At 38.0% G+C, this 15,442-nt stretch overlaps 1 protein-coding gene across 1 annotated transcript in view; it reads left to right on the forward strand.

The window, feature by feature from the left end:
• The window catches only part of LOC104404417 (chromodomain-helicase-DNA-binding protein 9-like), a 21,312-nt gene extending 8,516 nt beyond the window's left edge, over window positions 1-12,796 (forward strand). Inside the window, exon 2 of the mRNA XM_010012842.1 lies at window positions 12,620-12,796. Coding sequence (XP_010011144.1) covers window positions 12,620-12,796 — 177 coding nt within the window. The remainder of the gene's footprint in view (window positions 1-12,619) is intronic.
• Window positions 12,797-15,442: the final 2,646 nt, after the last annotated feature.

Raw genomic sequence — 15,442 nt, forward strand, 5'->3', positions numbered from 1 at the left:
TCTAAGAACAGGGAAAATGCAGCAGATTATCTGTTTTATTGTTTTAAAGGATTTATGAATTTGTAAGTAATTACTATCTCTGGATACAGTTAAATTGTTTCATCTTTCTTCTTTGTTTGAATCTTTTTTGCTATCACTAATGCTTTTCTTAAGTCTTTCTCAACCTTTGTCATTTGTCAAATAATTATGCTGTCCTATTCTTTGTGTATGCTTCCTCTTTAAAATGAAGTACTTGCTGTTGTAATGGTTCTTATAATTTAAGAATATAATTTTTCCTGAGATAATTGCACACTCATTAAATGACTGCAATAATTGTCTTTAAAATGTGCCAAAAGAGAAGCGTTTTTGTAAAAAGTAGTTAATATGGCAAGCATAGAAAGGAAGCTTCTGGCTCGGTCAGCTTACAGCAGTAATTCTACTGATATCAAGGCAAGACTAGTTGACAAAAACAAGTAAAATAGATATTGTTTTTTAATGATATTGCAGAACAAGTGTGATTGAATAATGTAAATAATTATTTTCAGGCAGATGTCTTGTTAACACTGAAGAACTATAAGGCAATTCATTAATGTGAGAGTACTGATACGATTGTGCAAGCTTAATGTTGGGAACAAGTGGTACCTAATTACAGAGAAAACAGAAGACATCTTAATCTGTCTTCTAAAGACAGCAACCCTTACTGTTAAATTTGTAGTTCATTTTATGCCTAAACTGTAATTAGTTTAAGGAGGAAAAAAGTTTATGGAAAAAAGCCCTTATTCACTGTATTATGCTAATGCAGCCATTTGAGCAATGAACTGAACTGGGAAACTCAGGTGAGAGAAGCTTTCTAGTTTTTTGTTGAGGGTGTTTTTCAGGAATACAAGTTCCTGACTCTTAGTTGCACACAATCGCATACCATAGAAACAGCAGTGGGGAGAGAGGAAGGAGTGGGAAGCATCATTTGCTGCAATAGAGGCAAAATCATTGTATATGGAACCACAGCCCCAAATGTGAAGAGAGTGCAAGTGGGCATGTTGTAGGACTGGCCTTTGGCATCAGTAACCACTCATCTGCTTTGTCTAACACTGTTATCTAAAGTCTGAATATTTGAGTGGCTTTGAACATAGCATTGCCTCTAAAACTTCCAGAACAGCGCTTCATCTTGAGATGTTTTGTAGAAAATCAACACTTAAAAAGTGTTAGTGAAGTGTTGTTACTGAAAAGAGAAGCAGAACATGGAAAGATGTTAACCAGTAGTATGGTTTTGAAGCCAAAGAATCTAAAGTACATTTGGAATTCTTGTGGCTTTTGTCCAGATGTCTGTGTGCTTTGTGCGCTCAGGTTTTACAATTTCTTTTAGTGGTAATGCTAGTTGTAAATATATAGAGAAATCAACATAATTTCCAGCACTTTGTCCACCTTACAGCCTTCTACATGTGGAGACGTATTATTTTCTTTGTTCATTATCAGGTTGAAATATTTGCACAAGTTCCTGGTTACACGGATTTCTAAGGCAGTGTTTATCTTCAGGTGTTGAATGGATTGAATTTGGGAACGCTTAAAGCTGATGAATACAAGCATGTGGGTTTCTAGGATGATGTGACTGAGAATTTTTATGTTGATTTGAATATGTTTGATACATGAAGCTAGGAATGTAGCTTTAGGCTACAAGTGGTTGACAAGTCATACATTCTTGAGAGCTGTGTAATTTGTAGTGGAGGTTGATTTTTCTTTCATAAATGTGGCAGGTTTTCTTTTATGTGTGTTGTTTGGCTTGTGCTCCCTTGATGTCTTACTATGAAGGCTAGCATTTTAATTTATATCTTATGAAATTGTTCCCATAATATACGTACTGCCTGTTGAGGAGTTAGCCTGTGTTTGAAAGCAATTTTAATGTTAGTAGCATTAGGTATCTGTGCACATAATGCTATTCAATAGCATATTGAATTGTAAACCAGAACTAGTTTCGTAGATTGATAAGAAGGCCTCTTTAAAGAGATACTCATGACTTTAAAATCTAGTTTTAGTTCATAATGGTGGAAAGAAAAGTTGCAAGAACACATTGCAAATAGTTTGATTTCATACAGTCTAAACGTTGCTTTAAAAAGAGCTCTGATAGATAGGTTTTTAGAATAATCTTAAGAGTAATCCTAAAACAAATTCTTTCACTGTACCTTCTTTTTTACTGAGTACTATACATTTAGGAGGTGAGTTCTTTAATAGTATTTTAGAGAAACTTGCTAGAAGAACACAGCTGTTGCGCTTTTCATGACTTGTAGCACACTATGGCTTACAGTACCTGTTTTTATACTTACTGCTATACCCAGAAGGAGAAGAAGGAGTGCTAGAAGATCAGTACGTTTGCATTGTTTTTCTTCATTGCTAAATCCTTGTAGCAACTGCTCATGAGGCCCAGGTATGGCTTAGCTTGCTGTGTAAATTTTGTTAGAGTAGGAACTTTGGTTCTTGCAAATCTTAAAAGCAGTGACCAGCTGTTACAGAACACAGGTTGTCATGGGGAAGGCAGGTGAAGTAATTAAAGGAACATGTGAGTGACTAAATCAATGTTTTTGTGACTAAATTAGTGTATTTGAGTTCAGTAAGAACAATTTTTCAAAAGATCAGGCAGATTTATTTTGATGTGTCTGTGTTGTAGCTCCTATTTGTATCATCCTCTGGAGGATTCTTTGACCTGCAATCACATGGCATTATGAAATCTCATCAACTCCAAATAATACACAGGAGTTTGCTTTCTGGCTTAACATAAGTTCAATTGCAAATGTGTACAGACTTTAGCTATTTCAGGAGATGTTCAGAAATGGTGACCCAGCCCTCCATGGTGGGGGCAGAGGTATGAAGGTGCTCTGCTTCTGGCTGTGGCTGAGGGTGTCCTTGGCAACACACTGTGGTCTCTAACTTGACTTCCTCTGCTGTATGTTGACAGCAGGCTCTGTTGACCTGAACACCATTACAGATTGTTAGAATTTCTCTGGTCTTGAACTTTACATTGGGTCCTGCCTTTGCTGCTAGTAGCCAGACATAGTTGAGATAAAATATTACTGCTATGCTTTTGTTTCTAGAGACCTGTCTTGCAACTTTTTCTGTTTGATACCTACCAAAAGGTCACGCTTCCTGCTGTTTTGTTTTGGATTTTCTTTTAAGACTATCCCAGTGAAGCTCTTGGATACTGTGGTTTTTTTCTAGAAATTTTTAGGAGACTTCTGGGAAGAAAAACAGTTTGAGGTTTTTGGTTTTGGTTTTTTTTTCTTTTGCCTGAAATGGAATCCTGTTTGAAGTAGCTATCCACTGGCTTGTGACCTTTATTTCAAACCATCACCATTTTTTGATAATTTTTCTTTATGTATCTGGTTTTTCTCCTCAATTGTGGGGAGGATTTTGTTCAGGAATATTTAATTGAGAAAACTATATTCAGCAGGAGTGGTTTCATTAGGCTTGCATATATGATAAAGTACTCTTGTTTTGGAGGTTCTGGCATAGAATGACAATGATTGGTTGTACCATGTTGTTCCAGGAGCCTTCATACTCTGAATAAGTAAATTTTATGTTACGGTTGAACTCAATGTACTACAAAATTTGAGCAGAATTTGCTAAATTATGCTGTTAAGACATGGTGTGGAAGAGGATCTGTCTCTTTGTTTCATTTAATCTGTGGTTGTTTCTCTGACCTAGCCCTGCTCTCCTTTCTGTAGGTGGTTACAAAAGCAAGGCCTTGAGACAAAAGGTGGGCAGGTTCCTGCTAGTTCTGCATATTTCTTGCCTACTCGACCTTCATTTTAATCACTTCATTATAGGTTAAGTGACTCCTTTTAAGCAGCAGAAGTGTACAAAAAATAGACCACGATTGCAGTTTTCAACTCTTTGTAACTCTAATGTCATCTGACTCTGGGACAAAATCCAGAGGTTTCCAGGGGGAGAGTGTAAGGAAGTAGTAACAGTAGTGAACTTCATGAAGATGATAGGGTTTTTATTTTTAATTATACAAATGTTTTCTTACAAGGCCACTCCTATGAGATACAGGAGGAACACTTGAACTGAAATAAAGTTTTGGCAAGAACCAGCTACCACTAAGGTCCTGTTGCTTTTCCTTGTTCAGAGATACGTACCTTGCTGGTTTTAGCAGGCTTGGGAGAGGCACACTGAAGCTGATCTCAGGTGTTTGGATTAAGGTGAATAAAAACTGCCTTGCTGTGATACTCTTTTTAGTGCAGTTTTGAGTGTGTTCTGGGTATTCCTCTATGGTACTAGAAACTGAGAAAATCACTCTTTGATGGCACACAGAAGTGGTGGCCAGGTGGCCATCTAGGATATGGGTGGGCAGGTAGCAGCTTGGGAAACAGAGAGAGGAAAGCTCTTTCCTCTTGAGGAAAGCTCTCCTCAAAAAAAGAGGATTTTTTTGGATTTTTTAATTTTTTGTTCTGCATGCCTTTGCAGCCAATTTGTCGTTGTTTTACATTAAAAGCAGCATTTCTAAGGATTTTGTCATCTTGTATAACTCATGATTTCTGTCTAACGGTAACTGAAATCACTTAATTTCAGACTACTTGAAAAGAGTAGTTAAAACTTGAATGCTTTTAAAGTAATATGGAAATTTACTGAAGACTGTACGTCTGAATAGACATATGTTATTTAAATTTGGGCATGTAATGAAAAGGTTGGGTAAAAGCTATCTCAACACATTTAACTTCATGCCCTCTGGTTTGTGTGACATGTATACATTATTTAAATGTTCCTTTTTCCTTAAAAATAAACGCAGATTTTAGCTGCCATTTGCAATATAAAGCTCTATTCAGCTTCTAAAATAAAACCTTTATTTAGAATCTTCTGTCTGTATCTACCATGTTGAAAGGATTGTCCCGTATCTTGGTATCTCCCAGTGAGCTCAAACCTGAATTCACAGTGGCAGGTGAAATGGCTGCGTGTTTGCTTTGGCCAGTTGTTAGGTTTTCCTGAGTGTGAAGGACTTTATAGTAATGTAAGAAAAATGCATCTTCTAAAATTTTAACTTACTTAGATTGAGTTTATGCATCTCTTTCTAAGCTGTTCACCCTTTCCAATTTTTAAGGTGAGGTGATTTTATATATGCAACTGATAGATACGGTATCTCAACTGCATATAGCTATAATAGTAAAGCGCAGTTGTGTATTTAGTTTTCACAGTATTTCTTTCAGAGTGCATTGCAGTTTGTATTTATTTTAATATCAGGTCATTGACACAGATATAGGTTGTTATTTTGCTTTCTGGATGAGAAATAGCACTTGAATGCATTGGGTCAGTATGGGCATTCTCTTGTATATACAGAATATATACGTTGCTTTCATCACTGATATGCCTTAAATTATTGAATTCCTAGTCCGCATCTGCTTGATAAGAGTTTCATTTGATAATAATTGTGTGCTCAACTGGAGTTAGCAAGAGAGTTCCAGTGGATTAGTGAGTATATTTGAGCTGTTACAAAAATACATAAATGCTAAGAAAACAGCAATGAAAAGTTCTGTATATCCTGTGTGCAAAATTTCTTTGTTTTGACTTATTTTGTGGATGGAGCATATTTAATTTCAGGTATTTTTCCTCCTTTTTTAATACAGATTTGAATTAATATTCTTAGCACTCTGATTCCAATGTTCTGTATTTTCAAACAAACATAAGCTTGGATTTTGTTTGGTCCTTGTTTTGCTTTTTTATCATGCTTGCAGTTTTGGGAAAGTGCTTAATACTTGACTTCCTTTCGTGACTCATAAGGCTTTAAAGTAAAGCTGCTGTGTTATTATGAATCTTGTTCTTTTCCAGCCAGGTGGTTTCTGAAAGAATATTTCCTATTAGAGACTAACTTCCTTTGTGTCAGTAAAAAAGATTGTTTTAGAAGTTTTACTTTGACCATCGTATTTGTAAGATGTGCTTCTACATTTAAGCCTGAGTATATGAATTATCTTACTGACTTCAGACAACCAAACTTGTGAATTTGTCTGTCTTTCAGGACAGGAGCTTTAAAATACCAAAATAAAAAAAGTATGTAAAGTAAGCAGTAATTTCTGGAATTGATGGTTAGAAGTATAAGCTATTACAGCAGTCTTCTCTTTTTTGTTTTTATTATGCATAGAGTATTGAAAACAGGCTTGAGCAAGCAGCATGCATACACAGTAAGTGGAATCTTTTCAGGATATATTACTCTCAAATTTAAATTTCCTATATTAAACATTTTGGAAGAGGGAAGAGTGATAAACCCTGCATTTCTGGGAATACACAATTTCCTCAGATTGTGTATTCCAAAATAAATATATTTTAATTTATACATTGAAAAGTTATTTTTCAATCATAGTTTAACACTAGAGAACGATATTATGTGTAAACACATCAATACTTCAGTAGAGGAACAGTTTCAGTATTGTCATAAATGGACAAGTACACTCCACGGCATTTGCCTTTTTAAGAAGTATTTATTCAGCCATTTCTTAATCTATATAATGTAGTAGTTTGCCATGGGAGTCCTATCAGGAGGTGCACATTTAAGAGGCTCAGATGCACACATAGGAAGGAAAAAAATAGCAGTTAGAAGGCAAGATACTGTACTAAGCATGCATTTAAAACAATAATAAAACAGGAGGTGTAAGAAACTGATATTTTTGCCCATCAAGTTATTTCTTCTGAAGAAGGTCTTTGGTTTTGAGGCATTTGAATGCCTTCAGGGAAGGGAGGAGGTAGGGAACAGGAAGGCCTGCTGAATATTGCTTCAGCAGAACTTCTGTTCAGGTGTTTTTTTGTCAGATGAGAATCTTTATGTAACTAGGGAGACAGGAAAGAATTAGTAGATCATGTGGTGTCAAAGGGTTGGATTTTGTAGCTTGTGATTGCTGTAGTGGTAACGTCTGTTGTGGATTTGCAGAGGGTCCAAGAAGGATTGAGCTCATGTTTCATTTCACTCCGTAAGATAGGAACTTCACGCAGATTTCTGTTCTTCTGTTTTAACTATCTTTGACCTAGAAATCAGTAGGAGCTTGGAAGCGTGTATGCACCAACTTGTATGGCATGGTTGTATAGCCTTGTTTGTATTTTTTAAAGCAAGCTGCATAAAAATTGAACAGCTGTCACTTGTAGTTTAATGTACATGGATAACTGTAACCTGAGAACTGAAAAACAAGCTAGCTGAATATTTTAAAGCTAAATCTTTGTTCCAAGTCCTTAGTCAAAGAATGTATGATTATCAAAGACTGGCTTTGTAATAAGGGACAGATGTGTTCCCTGCCCTATGAGGACATCTGTGCTGTCACCTGGAGGGGCTGAGGGAAAGGGTTTAGTGTATCTTACTGTTTTGTTTTAGATCAGACAACTTGGGGAAAAAAGGCCAGTCAGGTGAAGGTGTTAATAATATGTTTCCCTGGAACAGCCAGTGAGGTTTGAAGTTGTAGTGTTCAGACTTACCTCCATGTCATGTTATACTTCGGTTAAGCTTGAATAGGGTAACTTCATGAAGATGTCCTACGTGCCCAGTGATGGAGAATTCAACTGGGAGGGGAAATGGGCTGCTACTTTGCACTGCTGTTTTAAATTTCTAAATGTGTGGCATTTTGTAGGCTGGCATGGGTTTTAGTTGGTGTAGGTATGCTTCAGCTTGAGGAGCATTAGGAAGAAGTCAACTGGTGCCTGTGAGACTTCTCGCTACTCTACAGAGCTCTGCAGACAGCTGAAGAGCAGTAACATGGTTCACAATACTGATACGAGCATTCATACATCCTTTATTCACATCACTGCTACATCTGCCTTATAAAAATTCAGCAGATAGTAGTATGATGACTAGAAAGCCTTGCCTACAGTAAGCTTAGTATGTTTTGTTGCTGTATATTTTCAAGATACCTGATGTTTGCAGACTGGAAAGATGGAATACTGACTTACTCTGTTTTAAGATAATATTTTGTGTGTATGAATTCTTTTGGCAGTGCTTGTTCTTGCAGTTTTATAACACGTTTGTTTATTGTTTCTCTTCCTTTTCATTCCCCCCCCCCCCTCACCAAAGCCTCAAAATACAACCCCAGGAAAATGTCTGAAAATATGACTTACCTTGGGGAGAGGGAGAACAAAACCCAAACTTACTCCATCCAGAAGTAATCTAGGGATTTCCTGTTGTTTGCTTCCATTTTGTGATGTGGTTTTGTTTTCCCTTTATCAGTTTTAAGGGTAGGACAAAAATTATCTTCTTACTGTTTGAGGTTTGGTTTTTTTGTTTGTTTGTTTGTTTGTTTGTTTGTTTTTTGGTTTTTTGTTTGTTTTTTCTGTTTTGTTTTGTTTGGGGCTTTTTTGTTTGGGTTTTTTTTTCAAGGAGAAGACAAGTTTAATAAAAGTTTGCTTCCTTTTTGAGATCAGAGAGGCATTGTAAAAAAGATGTTTCAGTAGTTTGATCTAAAGAAAGGTTCAAATCTTTAAGTACAGTAAAAAATACTTTTAGCATCCCTCACTGCCCTTTTTATTTACATTTAATATCATGTTCAGGGAGCTCCCCTACTTTGGATTTAAAATATAATGCAAAAAATAAACAGAATTTAATCTTGTGAGGGAATTCTTGGTTTCCTACAGAAAAGAACAAAGTTTAACAGCTTATTCTGATTTTCTCCGATATTGTTACTTAGCAGGTTCCTGAATCACAACTTACTGGGGTGAGAGATTGCTTTAATAAACAGACTAGAAATTAGTGTAGTTTCAGTTGATGTTACATTTTTCTGGAGTATAAATGGTCATTAAACAGAAGTTGGGGAGAGCTGTTCTCTTTTGCTGCTTTGCAGCATGCCGCTCCCCACGGTGATAGAGGATATCTGGCTTTACCTGTTAAATAAAAGTCTTCCTATTGCAAAACCAGGGTAGTGTTCCAGGAGAGGCTAACTCTCACCTGTACCTTCTAAGACTGTCTTTGATGATGTGAGATTTCAGTGGATCAATATATTTGTAGGGCTTTAAATGGGAGTTTTGAACTCTAACAACTAGTCTTTTTAAATCAGAAGGATCTGTGTGCTTTTCTTGCCCAGAAGTATTTGGTGAAGTATCTTACAGATATATTTCCAGATGCTCACAGAGGACTTGTTTCAAACAGTGAACTGAAACCTGCCTTTCCTTTTATAGAGTATTGAGTTAAGTCACCTCTGTTTTTTAAGGAGTCAGGTAATTGTGAAAACTGTAAGGTCAGATCAGTCAAGAGTGAAAGAAAGAAACAGAGCAGTGGAACTTTTTGCTTAAATATTTTGATCCTTAGGATAGGGATTAAAGGCTTTAGAAAGTAGAGGTAGAGGTGTGTAGCGTGACTGAAGTTAGCCTGAGCCTAGTAATGCATAGTGCATCCACAATGCCAGTTCACTTGAATATATGATCGTTACTGGGTTGTTTGGTTTTTTTTTTTTTCATGTATCAGAGCTCACAGCTTTCTACTGTCAAGTACTGTACTTAGAGTGGGGACCCCACCCCATGGGTAGAACAAAAGGTATGCACTGCATCAGGCTTAGATCAACACAAGTATTCAGTGTTACTAGTTGTGTGTGTGAAAAACAGGACCTGAGAAATGTCGCTGAGGCAGTGGGTTCTGCTACTTTCCAAATAGCTGTGTTCACTATTACAGACTTAGAACCAGCAGCAAATAAGAGTATGATGGACACAGAACACCAGGCCACTGAAAACTGACTGGCAGGCCATGCAGGAGATTCTCAATTTTTTTCACTTCCTGGCAGTTTAATATGCTCCGTTACATAGCGCCTCTTTAAGAATTAGTTACCACTACTAAATATTCAGAAAAACAACCTAACTATACTTGGCACTGAGCCCTAAAAAGCTGTCTACAAAAACCTTGCAAACAGAAGCCTATGTGCAGTGTAGACTTGTTCTGTAACATCCAGTGCTTGCCTTTGCAGCGTGCCAAGGTTAGCAGCATCTGCTTACACTGCACAATGGCTTGATCTTCTTCTAGGGAATGGTCTGGTTAAGTCAGAGGCTTACTGGGTAAGAAGCTGCTACTAATCACAGCTATGGTATCTTAGCTATAGAAGTGGCGAAACTTGCTTAGTGGTGATATTACTGAATTCTGTAGCATTTAGATAAGAAACAAAACCCTACATACAGAGTGTGTGACGTGCAAAGCAGGTGCATGTTTCATCTTAGAAACATGACTAGTGTAAGGTTGCTGACCTTTACATTAATGTTTCTATTTCCACATAAATTTGAAATTTGGCCATAAGCTTGGCGTTAAATACCTTGCGAGTAGAAATCGCAGTAACCAAATCTGCATTCTGAAGTGACTGTTACACAGATCAAAACTGTTGCTTGTCCATGCTGCTGTAGTTGTTAGCCATTCATTTACCAACATTACAGTTAAGAAATATGGAAGATGGAAAAGACAGATATTCTCCCGCTCATATCTTTTTTCCTTTTTTAGTCTATGTGTAGCACATCTGTCTTAATTTGGGTTAAGTCTCACATACGTATGTCTTGAGATTTGCTATCTCTTAAACACGGAAACATTCATTAGCATTGATAATAAGCAAGAAAAAGAAGGAAGAGTATTATAAGCATATTGAAAGAACTGTAATTTGGAATGCTCCATTGGCTCTCCTAATAGTTCCAAATATGCATCAAAGAGAATGGAGAAATGATTGAACCTTCTGGATCTTCATTTTCCGGTGCTCTTCTTAGAGTAACTCCCATAGATGGTGTGGGGTAACTGTTGAACAAAAAAAGTAAAAAGCAATTCAGAAGGAATTCCGAAGGAGGGAAAAAAAGGTACTTTTCTGGAGAAAAGAATGTTGCATGTTTAGGTGACCTTCCCATCAGTTGTGCAGAAACAGCTTGGTTAACCATGGAAGTCTTCTTTCAGTATATAACCCAAATAAACCCACTTCTTTTGCTGGGATTGCCATTCAGCAAAGGAGTCTCCTTTCTGCATGCATGGGGCAAGACACATACTCATACTGTAAGGAATCTTCTACAGGTTGATTTTGTCAAGGGTGTGAGTTCGCCTTTTTGTTTTTAATAGGTACACTTTTTCATTGTAAAACTGCAATTACAAAGTTGCTGGGAGAGTTACTTATGCAGACTATTCTAGAGGAAGAAAGTTCAGAGTACTAGAATGGAATTCAGAAGTCACTGGGTTCATCATTGTTTTTTCAAAGTTGCATTCCTAAATACATTTTTATAACTCAGACGATGAATTCCTTTAACATTTCTCACTGTAGCAGCTTAAAAGCAGCTGCAGTTTTCAAATTCTGATGTGATAATAATGCGAAAAAATTAGCTTATTTGGACAAAACTCGCAAGGTATTGATTATCATTAATTATGTGATTCATTTATTTGTATTACAGATGTGATATTCATACTGTTTTGGTGATTTGACTTGCACAAAGGGATGTCTTGTTTAGTAATTAACGTGGACAAAGATGATGTGGTATTGCATGAAGATCAGGTTTCCAGGTGGCTAATTTTAGCTGCTTTCAGCTGTGTTGATGTCAAGGTCATCTTGATTTTTCCTAAGGACCTTGTAGACAAGCCAGAACTTGTTACACTGGCAAGGCATATGGTGCTTAGTATGTGCATCTTTCTGCAGAGGTGTTCTGTACCACCAGTAGGAGTAAAGAATCATTCAAGGCATTGCAGACGTAAACCTTAGCTTTCTGTTGTTCAACTAATAAGGATCAGAATACAGTTCTTAGTGGTAGCTAGTGTTTGGGTGAGTAGATCCACAAGTGAAAATCAGCATTTTAAAAAAGTGCTTTATATAATTAAATCACAAATATGTGACTCATTAAAATTCCCGGGAAAGGCATTACCAGTCCTTACAGTATATTAAGAACGGATGCAACTTAGGAGAGAGAGTCTTAAAGATTTTGTGTGCACACAGAATTGATAGTAATACTTCTCTGTCATGAATGACCATATCAACTCTAAGCAAAGCATTCTTACGGTAGAAGCAATGTTTTACTTATGGAACAGATGAGGAAGGATTTGGGAAGGTTTTCTCGAAGGTAGAAGCTTTTTTTGTGCTAAACTTCATTTCTCGGGGCTTCCTTTACAGTGATACACAGAGGACGTGAGAAAACTGTTAGTTGTTGTGGAGCACATTAAAATTCATTTAGGCCTTCAAGGGAAAAAAAACCAGTGGCTGTACAAGCATTGAGGACAGTGATTTGTCCTTGCTGTGGGAGGTACTGTGGAGGTCTTCAAAGGCATGTCCTATGCAACCCACAGCGGAATGTTGGAGAAATGCCTCTCTATGAAAAGCCTACTCAGCAGAGTACTGAAGCTGTTGGGAACACTGCTATCATGATTCTGTCTCCTGGTATTGTCAACTTGATTGCTTTTACATTAATTAAGATGTCATTCAGACATGTGTAGTGCACCTTTGCCTCCTGCAAGACAGCGTGTCAAATTCTTTTGAATGCTGCTGAGAAGATGCTCCCCTGGCTGCTGTGAATCAGGGCATATGTGAGGAAGCCTACAGCTGTTATCTGTTCCACCCTTAGTATTTTTTCGGGCTAGCTCTTCCATGTGAAGAGCAGTACGGTCGATACCTGCTGCTGTTAATGGCTTTCGCAGGCAGCAGCAGCAGCACGAATTTCATGTGATTCCTGCCAATTTCCCTGCTACTCACAGGATTGCGGGGAGCAGCGGGAAACTGACAGGAGGCTTGTTCCGTGCACTCGGCTGCTGCTTGGCAAAGCTATTAGCAGCAGCAGATACCCTGGAGCTCGCTCTGTGCAGATTCAAGACATTGCATTGGTTTATGTTCAGTTATATTTGGATGATTATCCTTGCAACCTTGGAAAGTGAAAACACATTTTTCCAAATCTTTAGTTTTTAAATACATGGCTGCCTCACGGTTTTCTTCCCACTTTCTCCTATGCATTTGTCAGTTAAGAATTGCTTTTCTACTGCTGGTAGATGGAATAGGTTTGTAAGCTGTTGGTGAAGAATATGTTCCTTTAGGATGTTTGATCCTCACACAGTAAGGGGGAGGGGTATTTTTGGCTTGGCAAAAGGTTCTGTCCTTTTTGTTGTAGATGCCGTGTAGCTTTTGAAATTCTTTTTGGTGTGCATGATGATTTATAACTAACTTTATTTTATAGCCATGCATTTTTTGGAAGTATGAAATGACTATCAGAATGAAAGACTTCTGCTGAATTACATGATCTGTGTTGCTTTGGTTGCTAAGTACACGCAGATACTGTCCTCTGTACTAGTTCTTCTAATCTCAAAGCACTTGTGTTGCTTTCCAGTTTTGTTTTTTGTGACAATGGTGACTCCCTTGATGAAGGTTTCATTACAGCTTTATTTAGATTAAAATGGCTGGCTGGTGCCTTCCTGTGCCTTGATGAATGTCATTTCCATATGGTTAGAAATGTGATAGCAAAATAAAAGAACAACAAAAAGAAAGTTCTTGTTTTCCTAACAAATAGATTACTGTTTGTGCAATGCAGGAGACACCACTTACAAACAGAAGCAGTAGTGCAGAGCAAGAAGCAGAGGGTCAGCCAGAGAAATTAGAACATAAACTAGTCTTGTCCAGCATACTCACAGCTCCACAGTAAGAAAGTAATAAAAGTTGTTGAGGAACAACTTGGGAGTCAGCTTTACGCTCTGCAGCGTAAGAAATTTTGCTTTGGAGGAATAAAATGAGGCAGATTATTGTAAAAGAATTATGAAAAAGCCACTATTTCTGTATTGCCCACATAATTATTAGGTGGGTTTTGTTTGTTTCTGGCCCAGGAATGTTCAAGGATGTACCGATTTCTTTTTAAGAATCCTCAGACTGTACTCGCTTTCGTAGCCTTTTGATTAGAGCTGACATTGCACCTAGAGTACATTAGGAATATTTTTAGCTTATCTCAAAATGTAAAGTAGTGTGTGATTTAGCAGTTTTACTAAGTTACAAAATAATAACCCTAAAAGGTAAATCACTGCAATTTGTTACAGATACAGTAACTGTGATGTAGCAGCATCTTGGCTAGAGTTCTCAAAAGTAAAACTGAAATTTAATAATTGTCCTTGTTATGAAGTGGAATATTTACAGAAACATCTTTGAGTTTAAGCAGTGTTGTTAAGAAAACAGTGTATTGGTACCGCTAATGTTTTCAATGGACAATGAGCTTCATTTTGAAAATAAACTTAAATGGAAGTGAAATTTAGATTAAGCGTAAGGCCAAATCTTAACATTCTTGCAAGAATTAAAAATTACTATGGAAAAACACATCACAAAAGTGTAGATGTATATTAAGCAAAATAGAAATCAGGTCCTGATCTTTCTTCATTCTCCTTTAATGGGCTTCTGTGACTTAAGAGTGTTGCTAGATGGAGTGATGCTGTCAAAAGCTTCTTGTTTTTAATAACCTTTCAGGAACCTGATCATATCTGCTTTTTGGTTTTATTTGATATGTTGACAATACATATTTAAAAACTTGACTGATATTTGAAAATAGCACTTTGAAGCTACCTAATAGCATTACGATGGAAAGGATTTTACCATCGAGATGTGTCCCCAGGTCTTCTCCACGAAGTGTTCATGGGCTTTGTGCAGAGGGGTAAAGCTAAGTTCAGGAGTTCTTCCATTTTCTGTAGGAAGCAGGCTAGTCTGTGAGTTTGTATGGTCACTGCTCCTAGCTTACAGCAATGAGATAAAAAAAAGAATACATGGAAGGAATAGTGTCAGAGAGCAAGATGCGTTTGAGGCCACAGGCTTGTGTTTTGGTGCCTGTACCCTGTGGCATCTCTGGCCTCGCTCCGTTGTGGGAAGTGGAGCAGCAGAGTTGCAGTGAAGTCGGACCAGGCGGACACTGAGCTCCCAGGGTTTTCCATCCCTGTGAGCAGGCGTTGGTGGCAGCGCTGGCGGAGGAGCAGGAGTTAAAGCCCGCACCGCACGTAAGGGAGAGTGGCCCGTTGGGGGTTAAATTGCAGAGCCTAATGGAATAATAACGGGTAGCACCATCTGCTGGCCTACTTCCGCAGAAGGAGTCAGTATTTTTAACGACATCTCTAATATTCATGCTGATGCATTTTGATGCTTTGTGCATTCATTTCTTCCCGTGCTTTGTTGGAACCTGGCTCCGCGGTTACGGCGGGTGCCGACACCTGAGGCAGCCGGCTGGCACCCGTGGACCTGTGCTCACCCAGGGAGGAATATGTTGGTAAATCACAACGCGTGTTTGTGGAGGGTTGTACATCTCCTGGCTGCAGCTCGCTAAATAGGCCATTTAGCAATCTTCTCTCAATGCTTTTCTCTTGAGCACTGCCTGGGGTGCTGAAAAAGCAGAGGGCAAGCCTTTGTCTGATGCCAAACATGTCTTCAGTGAAGAGGCCAAGAGGAAGGGTAAGTGGAAGCCTGAATGAGTGGGAGGAGGAGGGGTTCTTTGGGCTAAAAGGCTAATGGGATTGAATAACCTTCCTTATTACTGGCTGCTGCTGCGGGAGCCGCGCCGCATC

Source organism: Nestor notabilis, unplaced genomic scaffold (genome assembly GCF_000696875.1).
Source record: "Nestor notabilis isolate BGI_N333 unplaced genomic scaffold, ASM69687v1 scaffold3204, whole genome shotgun sequence".
NCBI lineage: Eukaryota > Metazoa > Chordata > Aves > Psittaciformes > Psittacidae > Nestor > Nestor notabilis.